Consider the following 18,237-nt stretch of genomic DNA (forward strand, 5'->3'; position numbering starts at 1 on the left):
ATTATTGTAGAATATATACACTACTGTTTAAAAGTTTGGGATCAGTAAGTGTTTTTATGTTTATATTTAAAACAGTAATATTGTGAAATATTACAATTTAAAAGAACTGTTTTCTATTTTAACATTTTTTTAAAAAGTGATTTATTTTTGTGATGGGAACGCTGAATTTACAGCACTCATTTATTATTATCAATGTTAAAAACAGTTGTGCTGTGTAATATTTTAGTGGAAACCATAATAAAAAATTTTTTTTCAGGATTGTTTGATGAATAGAATGTTCAAAAGAACAGAATTTATTAGAAATGGAAATTCAATATAAATGTTTTTACAATCACTAACAATTTAACAATTTAATTGTCCCTGCTGAATAAAAGTAATAAAGGGTTCAACCAAAAATTAAAATCTTGTCGTAATTTATTCACCCTCAAGTTGTTCCAAACATGTGTGATTTTCTTTCTTCTGCTGAACACAAAAGAAGATATTTTGAAGAATGTCAGAAACCAAACAGTTGTCGAAACATTGACTTCCATAGTATTTTTCCCCCCATACACTGGAAGTCAGTGGGGCCCGTCAACTGTTTGGTTACCCATATTCTTCAAAATATCTTCTTTTGTGTTAAGCAGAAGAAAAAAAATTCATACAGGTTTGGAACAACTTGAGGGTGAGTAAATGATGACAGAATTTTCATTTTTGGGTGAACTATCCCTTTAATTTCTTTCTTTAGAAAATTTCTGACCTCAAACTTTTGAATGTTAGTCATGTATGTACGTGTATAATGTGGAAATTAACAAAGAAAACATAAATATAAACAAATTTTATTTCACCTACTTACAAAAGAGAACAAAAGGTCAAGTAAAGAATCCAGTTTTCAAAGAAGTATGGAATCCACTCACATCAGATAATAAGAATGAAAAGAATAAATAAAGATATAAAAATCAAGTTTAAGAAGGCTAGCTATTGGAGGCTTTTTCAAATTGTCAGTACAGACTTTGGGTTTTTATTCCTGAGGTGATTTGTGTAAGAAATCCTTGGGGATTATTTTAAATCCAGATTTTTTTTTTTTTATGATTCTGGACTATAAAAGAAGAGTTCTACAGGTAGCTATTGGATGTTCTAGTCACTATCTTCATGTTTATTTCATCTCAGAGGTTTAGCTGTTCTACAGTGGCCTCTAGAGTCTGACAGTGCTGGTTCAGTCCATTGCTGGTGCTTTAGGCAAAACAACATGTTGTAGTCTCCTTCAACTCATGGTACCCCTGGTGGTTAGGCTCTGTAAAGAGACAGAGAGTGCTGTTAGGGGCATAAATTTTTTGGGATGTTAAGTGCGAAAAATCTTTTGTGTAAAATAAAGTGCATAATGCGGATGCTAAAACTTATAAAGATTTGTTTTTCAAATCTTGCCTCCTTTAGAACTGATAAAATTGTTTCATATGTACAAGAAAGTGGTATGAATTAGGCCCAGATGGACTTATTTTCACGGATTAAAATTGGTTATGGAAATATGGTAAAATTGGTTCAAATGAGCCAAATTATTTAATAAACAAACAAACACACAATGTGTGATGAGAAGCAGGCTCGTATTAAAATGATATATATATCTTCAAAAAATGAGTCATTTTCTACCACATTATCTTCACACAAAATAAAATGATGTTCACAGACACACTAGGAACACAAATGTTTGGTTTCCAACATCCTATATCACACATTTATGTCACTTTGATGAATTTCTGAACGTCCCATATGACAGCCACGAAAATACCAACGAGCAGGATGCGTTTAAGTATATAGATGAGAGTGACTGTACCAAGTGTCATGTCTTGTTCCACAAGAGGGCGCTGCTCTGAACAGTTCACTGCATTTCCTCTGGCTGCTCCCAGCACAGTCATGATGTCTACTAGATTGAGCTTTCCCTCCTCTCTGGCCTCTCTCATCTCCTCCTCGAGCTCTTCGGCGGCTTCTGCCACCTCCTCGGCCTGCTCCTCCGTCAGCCCAGCCTTAAAACCCTTTAATCGAGGAGGCGCGAGGGAGCACACAGCCCTCAGGCGGCCGTACGATCGCAGCTGCGCTACGTTGGCGCGTAGGAAGAGGAGCAGCACATTGAGATCGTTAAGCGGGCAGCCCAGTTTCTGACCGCTGATGAGCCCCAATCCGGGAAGCACCTCGTAAAGGGAGAGGAAGGTTGTGTCCCAGCAGAACAAACGCAGCAGGCTAAAGAGAACAATAGGAGCTAGAAGCACATAGACGGCACCGTTAGCTACGCTAATGACCTGGAACACAAGTAGGCCAGTCATTTTACACTGAACTAGCTCAGGCACCCAGGGCTGGTCACGGAGGAGGCCGGTGCGCACATAGCAACTGAATTCATCTTGTAGAAAGGCGGAGAGGTGGAAGTAGATTAGGTAGAGGCATGAGGCAGACATGAAGGTCAGGAGCAGGAAGCCTCGCAGGAAGAGCATGCTAACCAGGAAGTAGGAGCCATGTTTGCACTGCATGTATCTCTCCAGCAGAGGGTACTCAAAGTACCGCTTGCGCTTGGCTCTAAAGAGATAAAAATGAATAATTTTATGTTTAATGTTTGAAAACAGCAACAAAAAAATGTGGAAATAACACACTTCAATATTTGGATATACCTCTCAAGCTCAGCCTGAAACTGCAGTGGGTTTTCTGATTGCTCTTTTAGGTCCAGGATGCTCTGGGCCAGGCGGACAGAGCGGTTGTAGGACTTGTCCAGCTCGTCGATGATGAAAAACAGGTCAGAGGTCAGACTGGGCACGGCTAGATGCCGCCACATCAGAGCCGGCAGGTACATCATCATGGCCATGACCAATAAGGAGTATGGAAACATCTGCACAAACAAGAGAGCAAATGAGTACTAGTATGTATGTATGTATGTATGTATGTGTCTATCTATCTATCTATCTATCCATCCATCCATCCATCCAAATTAGATCTAGGCAAATTCAGTGTTCAGTTTGAGACAATGAAATATCTTCTGAAATTCCAAATAAAATCACTTGTCTCTTGTTCAGGAGAAAAAGCAAGATACTTGAGAAAAAGTTTCTATTTGCTATCCACTTTATATGACAACAACTAAGATATTAAAGTCTCATTTGTGATGTACTAAAGATATTAAAGAGGTCTCATTTGTGATGTATTTTATGAATGTTATTACTCACTTTATGTACCCACAGTGAACGTTCGTCAACGTTCCCATCTGTGTCAAACTCATGGTGCATGAGAGAGTCCCAGCAGTACGTATCCACATATGCTGCCTGCTTTATTGTGAAGTTGTTGGGAGGAAAGCAGCTAATCTGTGGGCCTGGAAGAAAAAACAGAGAAGTTAACATGCTGAGAAATAAATGACAGTGTTCTAGCATCACTTGTTACAAGTGGAGAAGCTGGGCAAGAGCTGGGTGGCATGTCTGTAATAATGCTAGATCTTGTCCAGGGATCCAGATGGTGAAACCACTGAGGCAGCCAGGAAACACCCTTCTGTGGGGAGTTTTGCTGCCCGGGCGAGAGGGTGTGACCCTGCTGCTGAGAGGTGGCCAAGCCCTACTTTTTATGGACCACTTAAACATCTGTGTCACCCTCCAAAACCTACAGTCAACCTCCAATTTACTGACTGAGCACAACATGCTCCACACCAACAGCTATTATGGATAACTGAGCTCCACAGAACATCTCTGCAAATTATATGATACCAAACTGCTTCAAACCAGGAGGGATATTAATAGACATCTGAGTTTCCTAAAACTTTCAATCTTAATCTATTTATGCAAATAAATATACAGGAAGCTCTAAAACTCTGAGACCACACTGAAAATCTTGGATCTTTTGTTTACACACACATACACACACACACATCATGACAACTCTAAGAAGAGTTTTAGCATGGTAATGGATATGACAATGTTAATGTATTTGGTCTTGGCTGAATAGATATGCTATGCTGCTGCTGCTGTTGATTATTGCTGTTGTTGTAGATTATTGCTCCTGCTGCTGCAGAGCAAGTACAGGAAATTGCTACTGCCAATAAATACACCAATATGTTGCTGTGAGCATGTAAGACATACTGCTGCTGCACAAATAGCATATAAACTCCCCATAGGGGAAAGTTACGTTTAAAAGTAATGCATTGCGATATTGTTTTACTCCCTAAAAAAGTAAGTAATTGTGTTAGTTTTTATGTTACATTACTTTTGCATTACTTTTTCTCATCTGGGCTGGGCTGTTAGTTTGTTTTTATAACAACAAAACAGTTCTATTTTTTGGCAGATGTAAAGGCCCTTTCACACCATAAGTGAAATTAATAAGCCTTATGCTGAAGGAAATGCAAATTCACGCCTGTACAGTAGAGGGCGCAGCTCAAACAAACAAGCCTTTCAGCTGTGCTGCCATTCTGGAATACAGAAGAATAGGATGCAGGAGAAGAAGTAAATGAGTAAATGTACGCTCACATTTAGTCTAGAACTAGTCTAGAATAACCATCATGTTCACACAGCACACAATGCCTCTGCACTTACTCCTGATTTCTCTCAACATGGGGACAGGAGAGCTGTCAGTCAATAAATGGGAAAACAAAGTAACTTGTGTTACTTATTTGAACAAGTAATTCTGATTTTTTATTGTAAATTTAAAAGTAATGCATTACTTTACTAGTTACTTTAAAAAAGTAATCTGATTACTTAAACACGCATTACCCCTAATACTGCCCGTAGCAGATCTATACAGGTGGAGCTGGGGATGGTGGAGGGTTTCAGAGGAACTCTGAAAGCACTACAAACTGCTATAGCAAAGGTTAAGCAGCCATTCACATGTTGAGCTGCATATGCGAAAGTCAATTAGCTTGTGTTAACGATGTAAATGTCATCAGGTTGCATTAAGGACCCGTCAGCCTGCGGCATCTAGAGTTTCATGATATATATATATATATATATATATATATATATATATATATACACACAGCAGTCAACATTTGAAGTGGATCAAAACCTTTCATCAAATTTGTCCTAAAACCTTCTTCTGAGGACAACTTTGATGAACTTTTTTGATCCACTTCAAATGTTGACTACTGTATACATATATATATATATATATATATATATGTGTGTGTATATATGTATTTTTTTTATTCTAATATATGTATCCCACATTCTTTTTTGCAACCGGCATTAGCAAGTGATATAATTTTCCTTCCACTGTAAAGTTTGTGTTGATGTATCCTAACCAAATAACCTGAGTGTTGTCAGACCACGTTCGGAGCCAGGGAGAATCAGTCTGCTTGCCTTGCACGTCTCAGTTTAATTAGCATATCTTCTCGTTAGTCTGAAATAGAGAGCTGGGAAAGAGCAGACTGACTGTAATTATAGACCCTTGTCATCTCTACACGTCTCTCTTAATCATCCTCATGCCAATTAACATCTGTGTGAGCTGATTGCAGACCAGCTCTAGAGGAACTGATTGCAACCTCAAAGTCAACTGCCTACACAAAACAGACAGTTCTCTCCAATGCACTTTTGGCAGGAAAGCTCAAGTTGGTGGCATTTACAGCCAGCAATTGGTACCCATATCATTCTAGTCACTAAATATTTCTCCCCTGAAAGCAATTCCAGTTGGTTTGGGATGTCATATAAATTGCTAATAATCATTAGCATATGCTTAATTCTCATATTTCACAACAGTTTCCCTTCTTAAGCAGTGCAGATAGCGCTGTCACCTCAGATGAACACTAATTACATCCAGCGTACCATCAGCCCAGACCTCAAGCTAATGGTCAGTCAATTAACTCAAGGGTTTGTGAAATTACTGCAGCGCCAGTGTCGCTCTGATGTCCTGTGATTTGCGCATGGACAGTAGGGAGAGGAAAAGAGCTGCTAACCGATAGAAATCTCTCTGGCAAAGGCCATGGACACCAGAAGGAGCGGCAGGCCCACAGAAATGAACTTGATGACTTTATCCAATGGCAAATCCAGCTCCAGGTGTCGGATGCGATTGTCCCCATTGCTATCCCTCAGCAGGGCATCAGAGAGCATCGCTTGGGCGGCCGTGTTGGCGATAGACATCCTGCCAACTGTGGGTGGAAACAGAAAAGCAAAAGGTTATTTCTGGTAAACAATTTCTTGGATTAATCACCTGTGCTTTCATTCATATTGACAGAAAACAAGTCCATTAACATCAATATGAATGCGTAAGGGACAGCTTAACTTATCAGGAAGCACTTTGATGATGTGGTTTAATAGCAAGTGATACAAGAACACATAATAAATGATTAGTCTTACTTACATGATAAAGTATCAGATTAAGCCTTCCATGAAATTATTCCATTAAACAGTAATTATGTCTTCCATTAAATACATTAGCAGCTATCCAAGTTCTTATTAACCAAAACCTTTGATGCACTGCCACTTTAACACATAAGTGTTAATGATTATTAGATCGTTATGTTTGCACACAGCATATAACCCAGGGTTGTTGTCTTTTTAAACGCGTTTTAACCACAGGTTTTTAGTCCTGGGATATGAAATATTGCCCTGGAGCAATAAACAACCAATCATAAACGTAAATCGCGTGTACCTCATTAAATGGTGACAAGATTTGTATAGCTATTCACAAAATCTGTCACGCGCTCTATTTCGTGTTTCATCGTTGTTTGAGGCGGAAAATCAACATGTCAAACGGAAAACGAGTTTATTTGAGTGAAGAAGAGTATTCTTACTTTTGTGGTCCGAAAAGTCTATTCAGTACAAATTTGATGTTTTTTTTCAGGAATATATGAGCACAACAAGAACGATACACGGCGTTATTTAAACATGTCACGTGCTGTATTGGCGCAATGACACCGATGCCTCGAATATGCAAATAATAACTTAATACAGGCTACAAATACGAACGTTAAACGGGTCATATGTTCGTCCAATCAACGATACAGACACGACAAATGTGCAACAAAAACTTAATATGCGATTAAGAACATTAACCTGTTGGTTACAAATGTACAGTGTGAAACCTATAATACCCAGGATTAATTCCTAACCCACTATTTATGGTTTAGAATGACCTGGCTGGGGTTAAAACTGTTAAGCGTGAAAAGCACTTTTTTTTTGCACAAGTTGCTCTTACAGTACCTTATGAGTTCCTTGTCCAGTAGAGGAATGTATTGTGGATCAATCCAGCAGTAAACTGGTCCTGAGGCTGGAGAGGAGAGGGATGCTGGCGTGGATCTTAAATACTGGAGGAGGTCTGAGCAAAATGAGAGGCTGTACTGGGCTGGGTTACAGAGTTATTAAAGAGTTAGAGAGGTCTTTTGAGCCTGCTGGGGCAAAGGCAGAGAGAGAGAGAGAGAGAGAGAGAGAGAGAGGGTGGAGATGGCCTGTAAATCTTCCAAATTCCCTAACATGCTCATCAGCCCAGTGGCACCAATCCACTTCAAATGCACCCGGCTACGTGGCTTTTCTTGCCTCTGTCATTTCCCAGGTTATTTATACTCTCTGGCCCTGACCAGCAACCATGCTCAAGAGTGCTGGTACTGGACTGCCACAAACACTGTTATTTCAGATGCATATACAGACCTTCATGAAGTTTAGTGCTCCTTAGAAGGCTGTTTAACCCATTCATGTCCAAAATACGTTAATTTGAACACACCGTACAGCTTTAAAGTGTAACTTTATAGAAAAAAGATTGAGATTGAGGAGTTTGCAATCTGAGTAAACATCCAGAAATGGCTGCATGAATCAAACACTTCCATATGACACGGTATCCAGAAAGTTGTCAACTTGTATGAAAGGTGTTTGATAACATCTGAAGTCAGCTAAAAATATTCACCAATAAAAAAAGAGCTGCAGTTCCCAGTGGCCATGAATGCGTTTAAAATACCCTTGCAGGAAATCATGAGGTTTTATTTTTATTCCTTGTTTGGCGGCTAGAGATTTTCATAAAGCCTACTGTAACTGCCTTTAAGGGTTATAGTTATTTAGGTTACAAAAATTATGATGAGAGTAACATAGCGATTTGAGTAACTTTCCAGGAAATCTAGACAATATAGCTGTAATTCTTGTGTTACTCCTAGCCAATACAGACCAAAATGCTCTTAATTATTATTTATATGAACATTATGATGCCTGCTCTGTTAATCTAAATCATATGCAGAACATACATACAGTATATACATAAATTAAACATAATAAGCATTTTGAGTTCCAAGCAATACAATCCTACTTTGGGACTGTTTTTCGATTGTAAATGTAAGAACTTTCCCTGATAAAATACACAGACAATGTTCCTGCAATCTGAGATCTAGTAATAAAAGATTATTTAGCAGTTTTGTGGATTTTTTTTTTCCCAGTTTTGCCACAACAAAGCAGTATTTTCACATTGTTTATATACTATTATTTATCTTATTTTTTTTTTTAATATTTTGAATGAGTTGTTTTTCTGTTTAGGTTTTATTATTATTTTTTTATGTGCTTTTGACATAAATATTTTAAAATAGACTATACTATTTTTATTTTTTTTCTGTTTAGGTTCAGTTATAGTTTTTCATTTATTTCCCGGTAGTAAATTAAGTGATTCAACTTGCCAAGGATACATTTATAATTTTCGTCAAGTTTAAGTTTTTCATTTAATATTTATATTTTACTTTATTTCAGTTAACAAAAATGTTTTAACAGGTTTAGCTTTAGTTCACAATAACAACCCAACAAAATGGAGAATATTATAATTTAGCAGTAATTAGCATGTATTCATTTGTACTAGTTATACATTAGGTTGCAAAATGACACCCAGGTCCACTAGAGTCATAGTTTTTAATTATCAAAAATGGTCTACTGAAACACAATAGATTATGACAACAATGTATACAAACAAATAATTAAAAAGCTCCCCTATCATCACTTGCTCTGGAAGAACAATTTAAAAAAACAACCAAGAAAAGGATAATGAGAAACATGTACTTCACAAAGACCAACTGCAATAACATTCAGAAACATCCTCTGTCTTTTCTAAACATCACATCAGAAACAGGTGATTAAATCTGTAGACACAGTTAGCTGAAAAGCTCAGAAATATCTTCACAGTTTTTGTTTCGTCCTTCACATAAAATAAAGAGGGGCGTTTCAGGGTGTGATACGCACCTGTAAATATGTCTTTTTTTCCTGCAGTGTTCTTCAGTAAACGTCATTTGTAGGTCCTACGGTTTCAAGAAGGGCACGAGAGTTTTGTTCCTTGCGTGGAAGAGATGCTTGGCACTCTGCGTTCAGTCTCCCAACATGCGTTTGTTTTAAACAAGGCTGATGTTTTTTGCTCAGCCGGTGAATCCAGCGGACAGCATCCTTGTTGATTGTGCCACTGCCTTTTGACAGTTTATAAAATAAATATGAAGTGTCTGGGTAAAATGCATCACTATCAAATGTACATACATTGTGCTGTCAGGCATTTAGATTGTTTCTTTTTTTTAAAAAAACTTTGAAGACTGAATATTTTTTTAACTCTACAAAAAAAAGAAAAGAAAAAAGAACATGCCTAAAACATCCACTCATTGCATGGTTATCAATATGACTGTAAGAGGGTAGACATTATGTCATGCTAAGACACCTGAGAACCAAAGAGACATAATAAACAATGTAAGGCTTAAATGGATTATATGAATGAGAGTAGCATGACCGGTTGCTTCATGGCATAATGTACAGTACGTTCTTTGCACAATGTTCTGTCCTCCCTCAAATTCTCACTTTAATATGAATTTTATGTATTCATCAAGTCCATAACAGGATCCTCCTCTTCGTTCTGATTGGATGATCCATGGCACTTAGTGTCCACTGGAAACCATTCAGGCAATGTTGAGATGTGTTGCCATGGGGATGAGTAAGAGTTAAGTCAATTATGTCATTTTCGCCTATCTGATCCTTTATTCAAGTCCTTCGTTGTGGTTAAGGCCCAGATCTCTCCGAGCCATCTGTCTGCCTCCCTCACTTTCTTCATCCTCTTCTTCATCTTCCTCCTCATCGATTCCCTCTTCTTCCTCCTCTTCTTCATCGTCCTCCTCTGTGCCATCCATGGAATCATCAGTTCCTCCCAGCATGGCTTGCTGCATCGCCAGTGTGGCGGAATCGGAGGACAGAGGCTGCAGGCCGTCCATGCCCAGAGAATCTAACAAACACATGGAGAAACACAAATAGTAATTGCAAAAAGTAACATATGCAAAAACATAAACTGTCAGCACCACACACGTCTATACATATATAGGAATCTTTGATAATTAGAAAGTTCAAAAGAACAGCCTTTATCTGAAATAGAAAGCTTTTGTAACATTATACACTACCGAAACACAACGATTTTATTCTCAAAATGTAATGATTTTATTCTCGAAATTGTATTTCGACTTTTCTCGAAATTTAATGAGTTTAATTTTGCATTATAATGACTTGAATCTCGAGATGGTTTTATTTTTTATTTTTACTTGGCCCTAATCCTCTTCTGTGATTAAACTCGTTAAATTAAGAAAAGAAGTCGAAATTCAATGTTGAGAATAAAATCATTAAATTTCAACAATAAAGTTGTTGTTTTGAGAAGAAAACTAATTAAATTTAGAGAAAAAAAGTCTAAATAAAATGTTGAGAATAAACTCATTAAATTGAGAAAAAAAGTCATTACGTTTTGAGAAAAAAACATTAAATTTAGAGAAAAAAGTTCAAATAAATTGTTGAGAATAAACTCATTAAAGTTTGAGAATAAAGTAGATGCGTTTTGAGAAAAAACTTTTTAAATTTTGAGAAAAAAGTCAAAATAAAATGTCGAGAATAAACACGTTTCTTCTCAAAACGCAACAACTTTATTCTCGAAATGTAATGATTTTATTCTCAACATTGTATTTCAACTTTTTTCTCAAAATTTAACGAGTTTAATCTTGAGGTGGTTTTATTTTTTTATTATTGCTTGTATTTTTTTATTATTGCTTGGCTCTAATCCTCTTCCGTATGCATTAACTTGATCAAAAGTGACAGTAAAGACATTTATCATTTTCAACATTGATAATAATAAGAAATGTTTCTTGAGCAGCAAATCAGCATATTAGAATGATTTCTGAAGGACCATGTGATACTAAAATACATTTTAAAATATATTCAAGTAGAAAACCATTATTTTAAATTGTAAAAATATTTCACAATACTATTGTTTTTTGCTGTATTTTGATCAAATAAATCTGCAAAATGTTAATTATTTGATTTTAAGGGACTCATACGCAACTATTAAAAAAGGTTCAAACATTCACTGATGCTCCAGAAGGAAACACAATGCATTAAGAGCCGGGGGGGTGACAACTTTTTGAATTTGAAGATCAAGGTAAAGTGTACTTAATTTGTCTTCTGGGGAACATGTAAGTAGCTTCCAAAGGGCAGTACTAAATGAAAAAAATATGATATTTACACAAAATAAGAAAAATGTGCACATCTTCATCCTGTTCAAAAGTTTTCACCCCCCGGCTCTTAATGCATTGTGTTTCCTTCTGGAGCATCAGTGAATGTTTGAACCTTTTCGTAATAGTTGCGTATGAGTCCCTCAGTTGTCCTCAGTGTGAAAATCTAAATCATACAGTCACAACTGTAAAGTGTTCAAATATGAAAAAAAAGCTGTTTAACCAAGGACCTGGAGGATTTTTTCTGAAGAACAGAGCTCAGGACAAACAAGGGACTCAAGAACAACCATCACAAAAAAAACAAAAAAACAAAATAAAAACAGCAGTGGATCATCCATGTAACAACACACAGTATTAAGAATCAAGGGTAAGTAAACATTTTTATAAATTTAGCTTTTTTTTTTTTTTTTTGTCTTGTGGACTATACAGTATGTAAACATCTTTTGTGTAAAAGTATCTTATTCAGGACAATACTAAATAAAACATAATGCATTTTATATGATCCCTCTTATTTTGTTAAAATAATTAACACTTTGCAGATTCTGCAAGGGGTATGTAAACTTGACTGTAGCATGACTGTATATAATATATGTTAATAATATCTGCCATCAGAGAATATGTTGGTATTACTGACTGTCTGAATTGTTTGCTGAGTGGGATCCATGTGTCTGCAGGACTCCAGCTACAATGGAGTCGGGCCAGAAGCGCTGTGTGGGTCTGTGCTGAGATTTCATCTTCTTGGCTTTGGGGGCAGGGTCAGGATTACTGGCATCCAACATGGGCTGCAGTATACGCCTGCGGGCATTGATAAACCTTTCAAAGAGAGAGAACAAGGACACGGATATAAGACATATTCCTGGATTTTTGTTAGATACTATAAACAAGGTTTGTGATTTTGTTTGTGGCCATTAGATGGCGGCATTTGTCTGTGGATTTCACTAGTGCAACAAACTAGTCATTCTTACCAGTTGTTCACCTGTAATAAGGTAAGATTTGTTTGTGCTGCGATCTGTCTCTTCTCATCTTCTGTAGGATAAGGATGCTGGAAAACAAAATTGGGATACAAAAAAAATTGTATGCCTTTATTTGTTAGTCTTCTGAGGTCTTTATCTCATTAGAGTGAGATCATGAAATCAAGAACCAGACATGACTGAAATGCAGTGCAAGTGTCTCTTTGGCTTGTACGGCAATAATGTGAGAAGAACATGCATCCTTTTTCTCACCATGAGATGCTGGAAGAGCCAGGAACGCATAATGTTTGTGGCATGTTTGGGAAGGACGCCTCGTTTGTTTTTGGATTTCTTGTCATCGCCGTCCAAGAGCGAGGACAAGTCCAGGTTCACCTTGGAAGAAAGAGAGAAGAGAGACGAGAAAGTGAGTGGGGGAGAGGGAGGGATAGTTGCCACGGAAACAAAGAGAGTCGCCAGTCACCATTTCTTTGGCAGGGGCAGGAATGCCTTCAGTCACCATAGCAACGCAATGGGAGTAATGATACCAAAAATTAAAGCCAAGGAGGGTACATTTACTGAATCCTTTCATCAACTAAAAGAGCTGCAGAAAATGTTGTCAATTTTTTTCTTTTCATCAAACTTATTATACGCTCTGAAGTACGTTTAATGTAAGGCGAGCGAAAATGCAAGAGTTTGAGAGTGACTATATTTAAAGGATGCATGCTAAATTAACTATTTATTTTCCTTTGGTTTACGCCATTCTGAGACTGGCATATTAACATTTCAGAGAAGTTTAAGATGCATAATCTACGAGAGCTCCGCGTGCAAAGAAATAAATTAATAAAAGAAGAAAAGGAAAAATTAACATTTCCACTTTGAAAATAGGGATAATTAATTTCATGCTACCATTGCCACTGAAAGCCATAAAAAGCAGCAGCTCCCCACTGATTTTAAAATTTTTAAATAAATAAATAATAATCAAGCTCTAAAAACAACCTCCTCATTACATTTGCAGCTGGGTGTCATGTGGTTCTTCCCCCATTCCTCTACTCAAAATACACACACACACACTGGGGGAGAGTGTGTAAGTGTGTGATTCAGGAAGCAGGGTGAATTAATTGGAGGCTTCATGCAGGGGTATTATTACTGAAAGCTTGTCGGAGATGTAGCTACGGGCAGAACTCTATTCCCAGCTTGCATGTAGTGAAGCGCCTCGGCCCAAAGTTGGGTATCCGCACAGGCTCCAGCTGTCTGTCAAACCCTGACTCACCTGACTCATACTTGACAGCAAAAAAAATACAAACTAACAGCTCTAGAATTGCTAAACTGCATCGTGTCTATCCTTGAAGAAACCAATGCATCATGAGGTTATCTATGAGCATTAATGTGACACATCACCTTAGGGGTTTTGGACTAATCAGGTTTAGCTCTGACTTCAGCAACAGTTAAATGAAAACAAAATTAATTGGAGTAAAAAAAAGTCATGTAAAGTCCATTATTAAAGGCACAATATGTAAGATTTTTAGATTAAAATATCCAAAAACCACGAGAACAATGTCATATATTTTGTAGACTTGTGTACTTACATTATTCCAAATGTTTCCAACGTTTAACGTTTTAACCAGGATACGGTCATTTCGTCGCCTGTCAATGACATAATATCCGCGCTACCATCGATTTACATTTTTACTTTTGTAGAAAACATGGAAACACAAGACGCTTTTATATGTTATGTGTTTTATTAGACAGGCAAGCAACTGTTTGGATACATTTATCAACAGAAAACTAATTGTTATATAGCTTAACACTGTTTGAATCATTGTTTGAATCGCTTGTTTTCTTGATTTACCGCAAGTACCATGTTTTTACCATGCCTCAGAGACGACACTATTTTGTCAAGTGGCTAAAATAGCATAATCAGAGAGAGAGTTTTCCATCATACAATATATTTTGAAATGTCATTTAGCAACACAAGTCATCTAGTTTTTATAAATATGACATTCAAATATCAATCTAGATTACTGCAAAGTGCAACAAGTCTCTTATACCAGCCACCGAGTGAACGCACAGAGTAACGTTATAACTTTCAACACACTCAAATGTATTTAGTATGATTGTTTTAACCATGTAAAACAGTGCTGCGTTACCCCACATATGCAACGCGAAGAGCGTAATAATAAAAATGATCTATATTAATTTTAGATACAATGTTTAAAGGCCCGCTGAAATGTCTTGGAACGTGCAGCATTATTCAATGTGTTGACGTAATTTCAACTGAAACAGGAAGACAGGGTGATATATCGAATAGCCCGGCCCCTTTTTTTAAATAGCCAATAGCGTTTCGTTTATATATCACAGCTCGGCCAGAGCCGTTAGACTCAGCAAAACCTCGGTTTCCTTTTAATATCTAACCGTTTATCCTTCTAATCTCCTCTATATTCCTTTAAAATATAGCATTCTGTGCAGAATTTAAATGGATCCGATTCCTTTCGTGGTCTGAGCCGACTCGCAGATATGATCCGCTCTGTGCTCTCGTGTCCCTGGGCCATAGTAGACTGTGCTCGTGCTGCGTCGGTTCACATTATACTAACACGAAAATGGACTTCATTCGCGTCAATGGTAAGCATATTTACACTGTCTGAATCGTTTCCTATCCCCTATATAGTGCACTATGTGCACTTTACCATGTAGAAACTAGTAAATGTGTGAACAAATGACCGATTTCAGCCACAGCTCAACAGAGTCTGTTGATAGTGTAGGAGGGGGCGGGACTTCAGATTCTAGAGAGCATTTGATTGGACAGAAGATTTGATGAGAAGCTGAAGTGTGATGTGATGTCATGAAAATCCGTGATCCATTTTAGCAGAAGTGAGAGACTGTAAGTTTTGAATGCAAATTTTGTCAATGTTTTGGAACACACCAGCTTATTCATAACATTAAGGCTAACATATTCATACTGAAAGCTAAAAAACTTAAATTTTGATTTCAGGGGGACTTTAATTTAATTAATAATTAAATTTGAACTTGACAAATAAATAAAAAATTATAGATTTAAATTAATACATTATCTTTTCCCCCTCCATTCTGGGCCTTATTTGTGAAGAGAAAGGAGAAAAAAAAATTCTGCATAATCTTATGTAAAACCATTATGTAAAACCATTCATAAATTGTTGCATCCACTTCAATGGGGTAATTAACGTATGAACGGATTTATTAATTATTTACACAGAAATTTGTTCTGCTTGTGTTTCATAAATAAGGGCCGATCTTGATTTAAATTAGTAGGCCAGAGACATCATAAGCAGGCATCAAAATCATCAAAACATGCCAATGCAACTGTCTGTGTATATTTGTAAATAATTTTTAAATATTTCATATACACAGAAAAAAGGTGGATGGAATAGAATGTAAAAAGCTTGTAAAAAGTCTAGAAATAATTCACCAGAATTCTACAGATCATTAGTTGTGAAGATACAGCCCTGGGCTTTCTCTGCATCAAAGCAGAGCAGCAAGTATTGTCTGTCGAGCGATTGCCCTCACCTGATTGTTTTGGATTTGGATGGTTCCCTGTGGTAACCCCTGGGTTAACACCTGCCCCTGTGAGGTAACCATTGCCACCGGTTGATACAGCGTCCCACCTGTGGGAATCAGTCACAGACACAAGACTGAGGTTATCACAGACTATACCTGCCTGTTGTTGAAATACTGTAATTACCCTGCAGCACAAAAACAAACCAATTCACCTCCCTTTCACTGCGCCAAAATAAAACAAAAGGGTATTCGGAACGGCTCAAGAGGAGAACAAGGAGTTCTTGTTTTGCTGCTAATTAGCTCGATTTCACAGTAATTAGACATTCTTTATTCACAATGTGAAAGTACTGTTCTGTGTGAGATGGCTGTAAAGAGAGAAAATTAGTAAAAGAAAGAGCTATATAAATGAAGATAATGTGCATTACATGGAAGCTTGCATTTGCTTCCGTTAGATGTCACAAATTTGGAAAGGAAAGCTGTTCTGAAAGCTGAGATCTCTGAATTTGGAACGGGCAAAGGGACTGATGATTGGCCTCCTCACCTGAGACCACCTGAGAGTTGATAGTGGTCATGGCAACGTTGTTCTGTTGCAGCGAACCAGCAGGGACTACGATCCCAGAGGGGTTTACCGAGCTGGAGACAGAGGTGAGGGATGGGGATGAGTTTTGAAGCAGGTCCTATAAGAGGAGGAGGAAATAGTGGTTATTGTCCATATTTGAGTTTCTTGAGAAAAATGACTTTGTAAGAAATTTGGTAAACATTAGGGGTGGCAAGTTAGTATGATTAAAAAATAATTCATTGTTAAAAACTATTACATTTATAAAAAAAAAAAAAAAAAAAAAATTTTAAAAAAAGAACACATTAATTATGCCTGTAAATTCAATAATAAGGTGTCAATTATATAATATGAAAATAAAACAAACAAAATATAATGGCCTAAATTATCTTCATTTGGGGACTTTTCTCAGAAAATACAATACAGTTTAAAAGATTGTTTTAATGTTTATGAAAGAAGTATCTCTATTATACAGAGCCCCGCACATGACATGAGGACAAAAAATATGAATATCGTAGCCACGGATTAACAATTTGTTCCCACAAATTACTAATACGTCAGCAAGTTTTACTTATTTGTTCCCTCGTTTTAAGTAAATTGTGCACAATATAATTATTAATTCCCTTATTTTACTAAATCGTGGCCACACTGTAATAATTTCTACCCTTGTTTTAGTTAATCAAAACGAGGGAAAGAATAGTTCAACATAGCCATTATTTACTAAAACAAGGGAATGAATTATATTGTGTGCACGATTTACTTAAAATGAGGGAACTAATTATTTCAATGTGGCCACGATTTACTAAAACGAGGGAATGAATAAATTGTTAAAATGAATTCTTAATTCGTGGCCACGAATTACCTTAAAAGAGTGAAGGAATTAGTAAATCGTGGCCACAATTTTCTAAAAGAACAAGTTCTTCATTCGTGGGAAAAAAATTCTTAATTGACCCTTCGCCAGGAGTTTGATTGACAGGCAATCTAACCAATCATAACACTGAATCCGCCATTTTGTCCGACAAAGCAGTCAGGGGAGTTAGTAGATTAACGTCGGTGGACTTGAACTTGAAAAATGGTGTGTATTGACGTCTTTCCGTGATTGAAACAACATTCCTTATGATGTTCATTCATGTTCATTTGATGCTATAAATGAACTAGTAGGAAGAGATGATCGGTTCACGAGCCGCTTGATCTGAGGCACTACAGTGATCTGTCAGGACACAGCCACAAAACTGTATTTATTGTTTAAATTTCTTTAAAAATGACAAAATTTTAAATTTGAGATTTTGTTTCATATCAAAAGTAACCTGCTCTGTCTTGTCGTTGTCAGTGTCCTCTTTGCTCCGCAATGTATTTTTCACTGCATGAGATCATGATGTGTGGCGAGAGATCGGCATGGCTTGTGGGACATAGCAACAGTAACTAAAGGGGTTGGGTCTTTGCGAACGGTCAATTCATGGCCACAATATTTTTTTATTTTTTTATCCGCGTGTCATGTGTGGGGCTCCGTACCATTATTCTAGATTCTAGATGCAGATTTCATATTCTGCATTCATTTCTTTAAATAAAAAAAAATACTGACCCTAAACTTTTGAACAGTAGTGTATATGTGATTAATTCCAATTAATCTAATCATTTGATTGCCATTTTAATTCAGTTACAATCAATTGACAGTCCTAAAACATCCAAAAGTGTGTACTTTAAGTCTTCTCACGCAGAGGTCAGCAAAGTTCAGCAGGAACAGCAAGGGCAAGCCAGTTGTGACCTTTTGCATCCCCGGGAGA

The 18,237-nt window shown here is 36.9% G+C and overlaps 1 protein-coding gene across 13 annotated transcripts in view; it reads right to left on the minus strand.

Annotated features, from left to right (window-relative positions):
• Positions 1-799: 799 nt before the first annotated feature.
• Positions 800-18,237, minus strand: part of pknox2 (pbx/knotted 1 homeobox 2) — a 99,023-nt gene continuing 81,585 nt past the window's right edge. For 9 of the 13 annotated variants that reach the window (XM_051908700.1, XM_051908693.1, XM_051908694.1 and 6 more), the window contains 6 exons: positions 16,439-16,574; positions 15,907-16,004; positions 12,640-12,759; positions 12,382-12,458; positions 12,051-12,229; positions 8,794-10,149 (listed from right to left, as the gene is read on the minus strand). In XM_051908700.1, the coding sequence (XP_051764660.1) occupies positions 9,908-10,149; positions 12,051-12,229; positions 12,382-12,458; positions 12,640-12,759; positions 15,907-16,004; positions 16,439-16,574 (852 nt within the window). In that variant the 3' untranslated portion in view covers positions 8,794-9,907. Of the gene's footprint in view, positions 1,271-1,807; positions 2,542-2,633; positions 2,849-3,179; positions 3,323-5,884; positions 6,103-6,288; positions 6,489-6,721; positions 6,806-7,130; positions 7,468-8,793; positions 10,150-12,050; positions 12,230-12,381; positions 12,459-12,639; positions 12,760-15,906; positions 16,005-16,438; positions 16,575-18,237 lie in introns of those variants that run through there. The other 4 variants (XM_051908705.1, XM_051908702.1, XM_051908704.1 and 1 more) reach the window with 4 other exon arrangements.

The sequence above is a fragment of the Ctenopharyngodon idella genome, chromosome 10 (genome assembly GCF_019924925.1).
Source record: "Ctenopharyngodon idella isolate HZGC_01 chromosome 10, HZGC01, whole genome shotgun sequence".
Taxonomy (NCBI): Eukaryota; Metazoa; Chordata; class Actinopteri; order Cypriniformes; family Xenocyprididae; genus Ctenopharyngodon; species Ctenopharyngodon idella.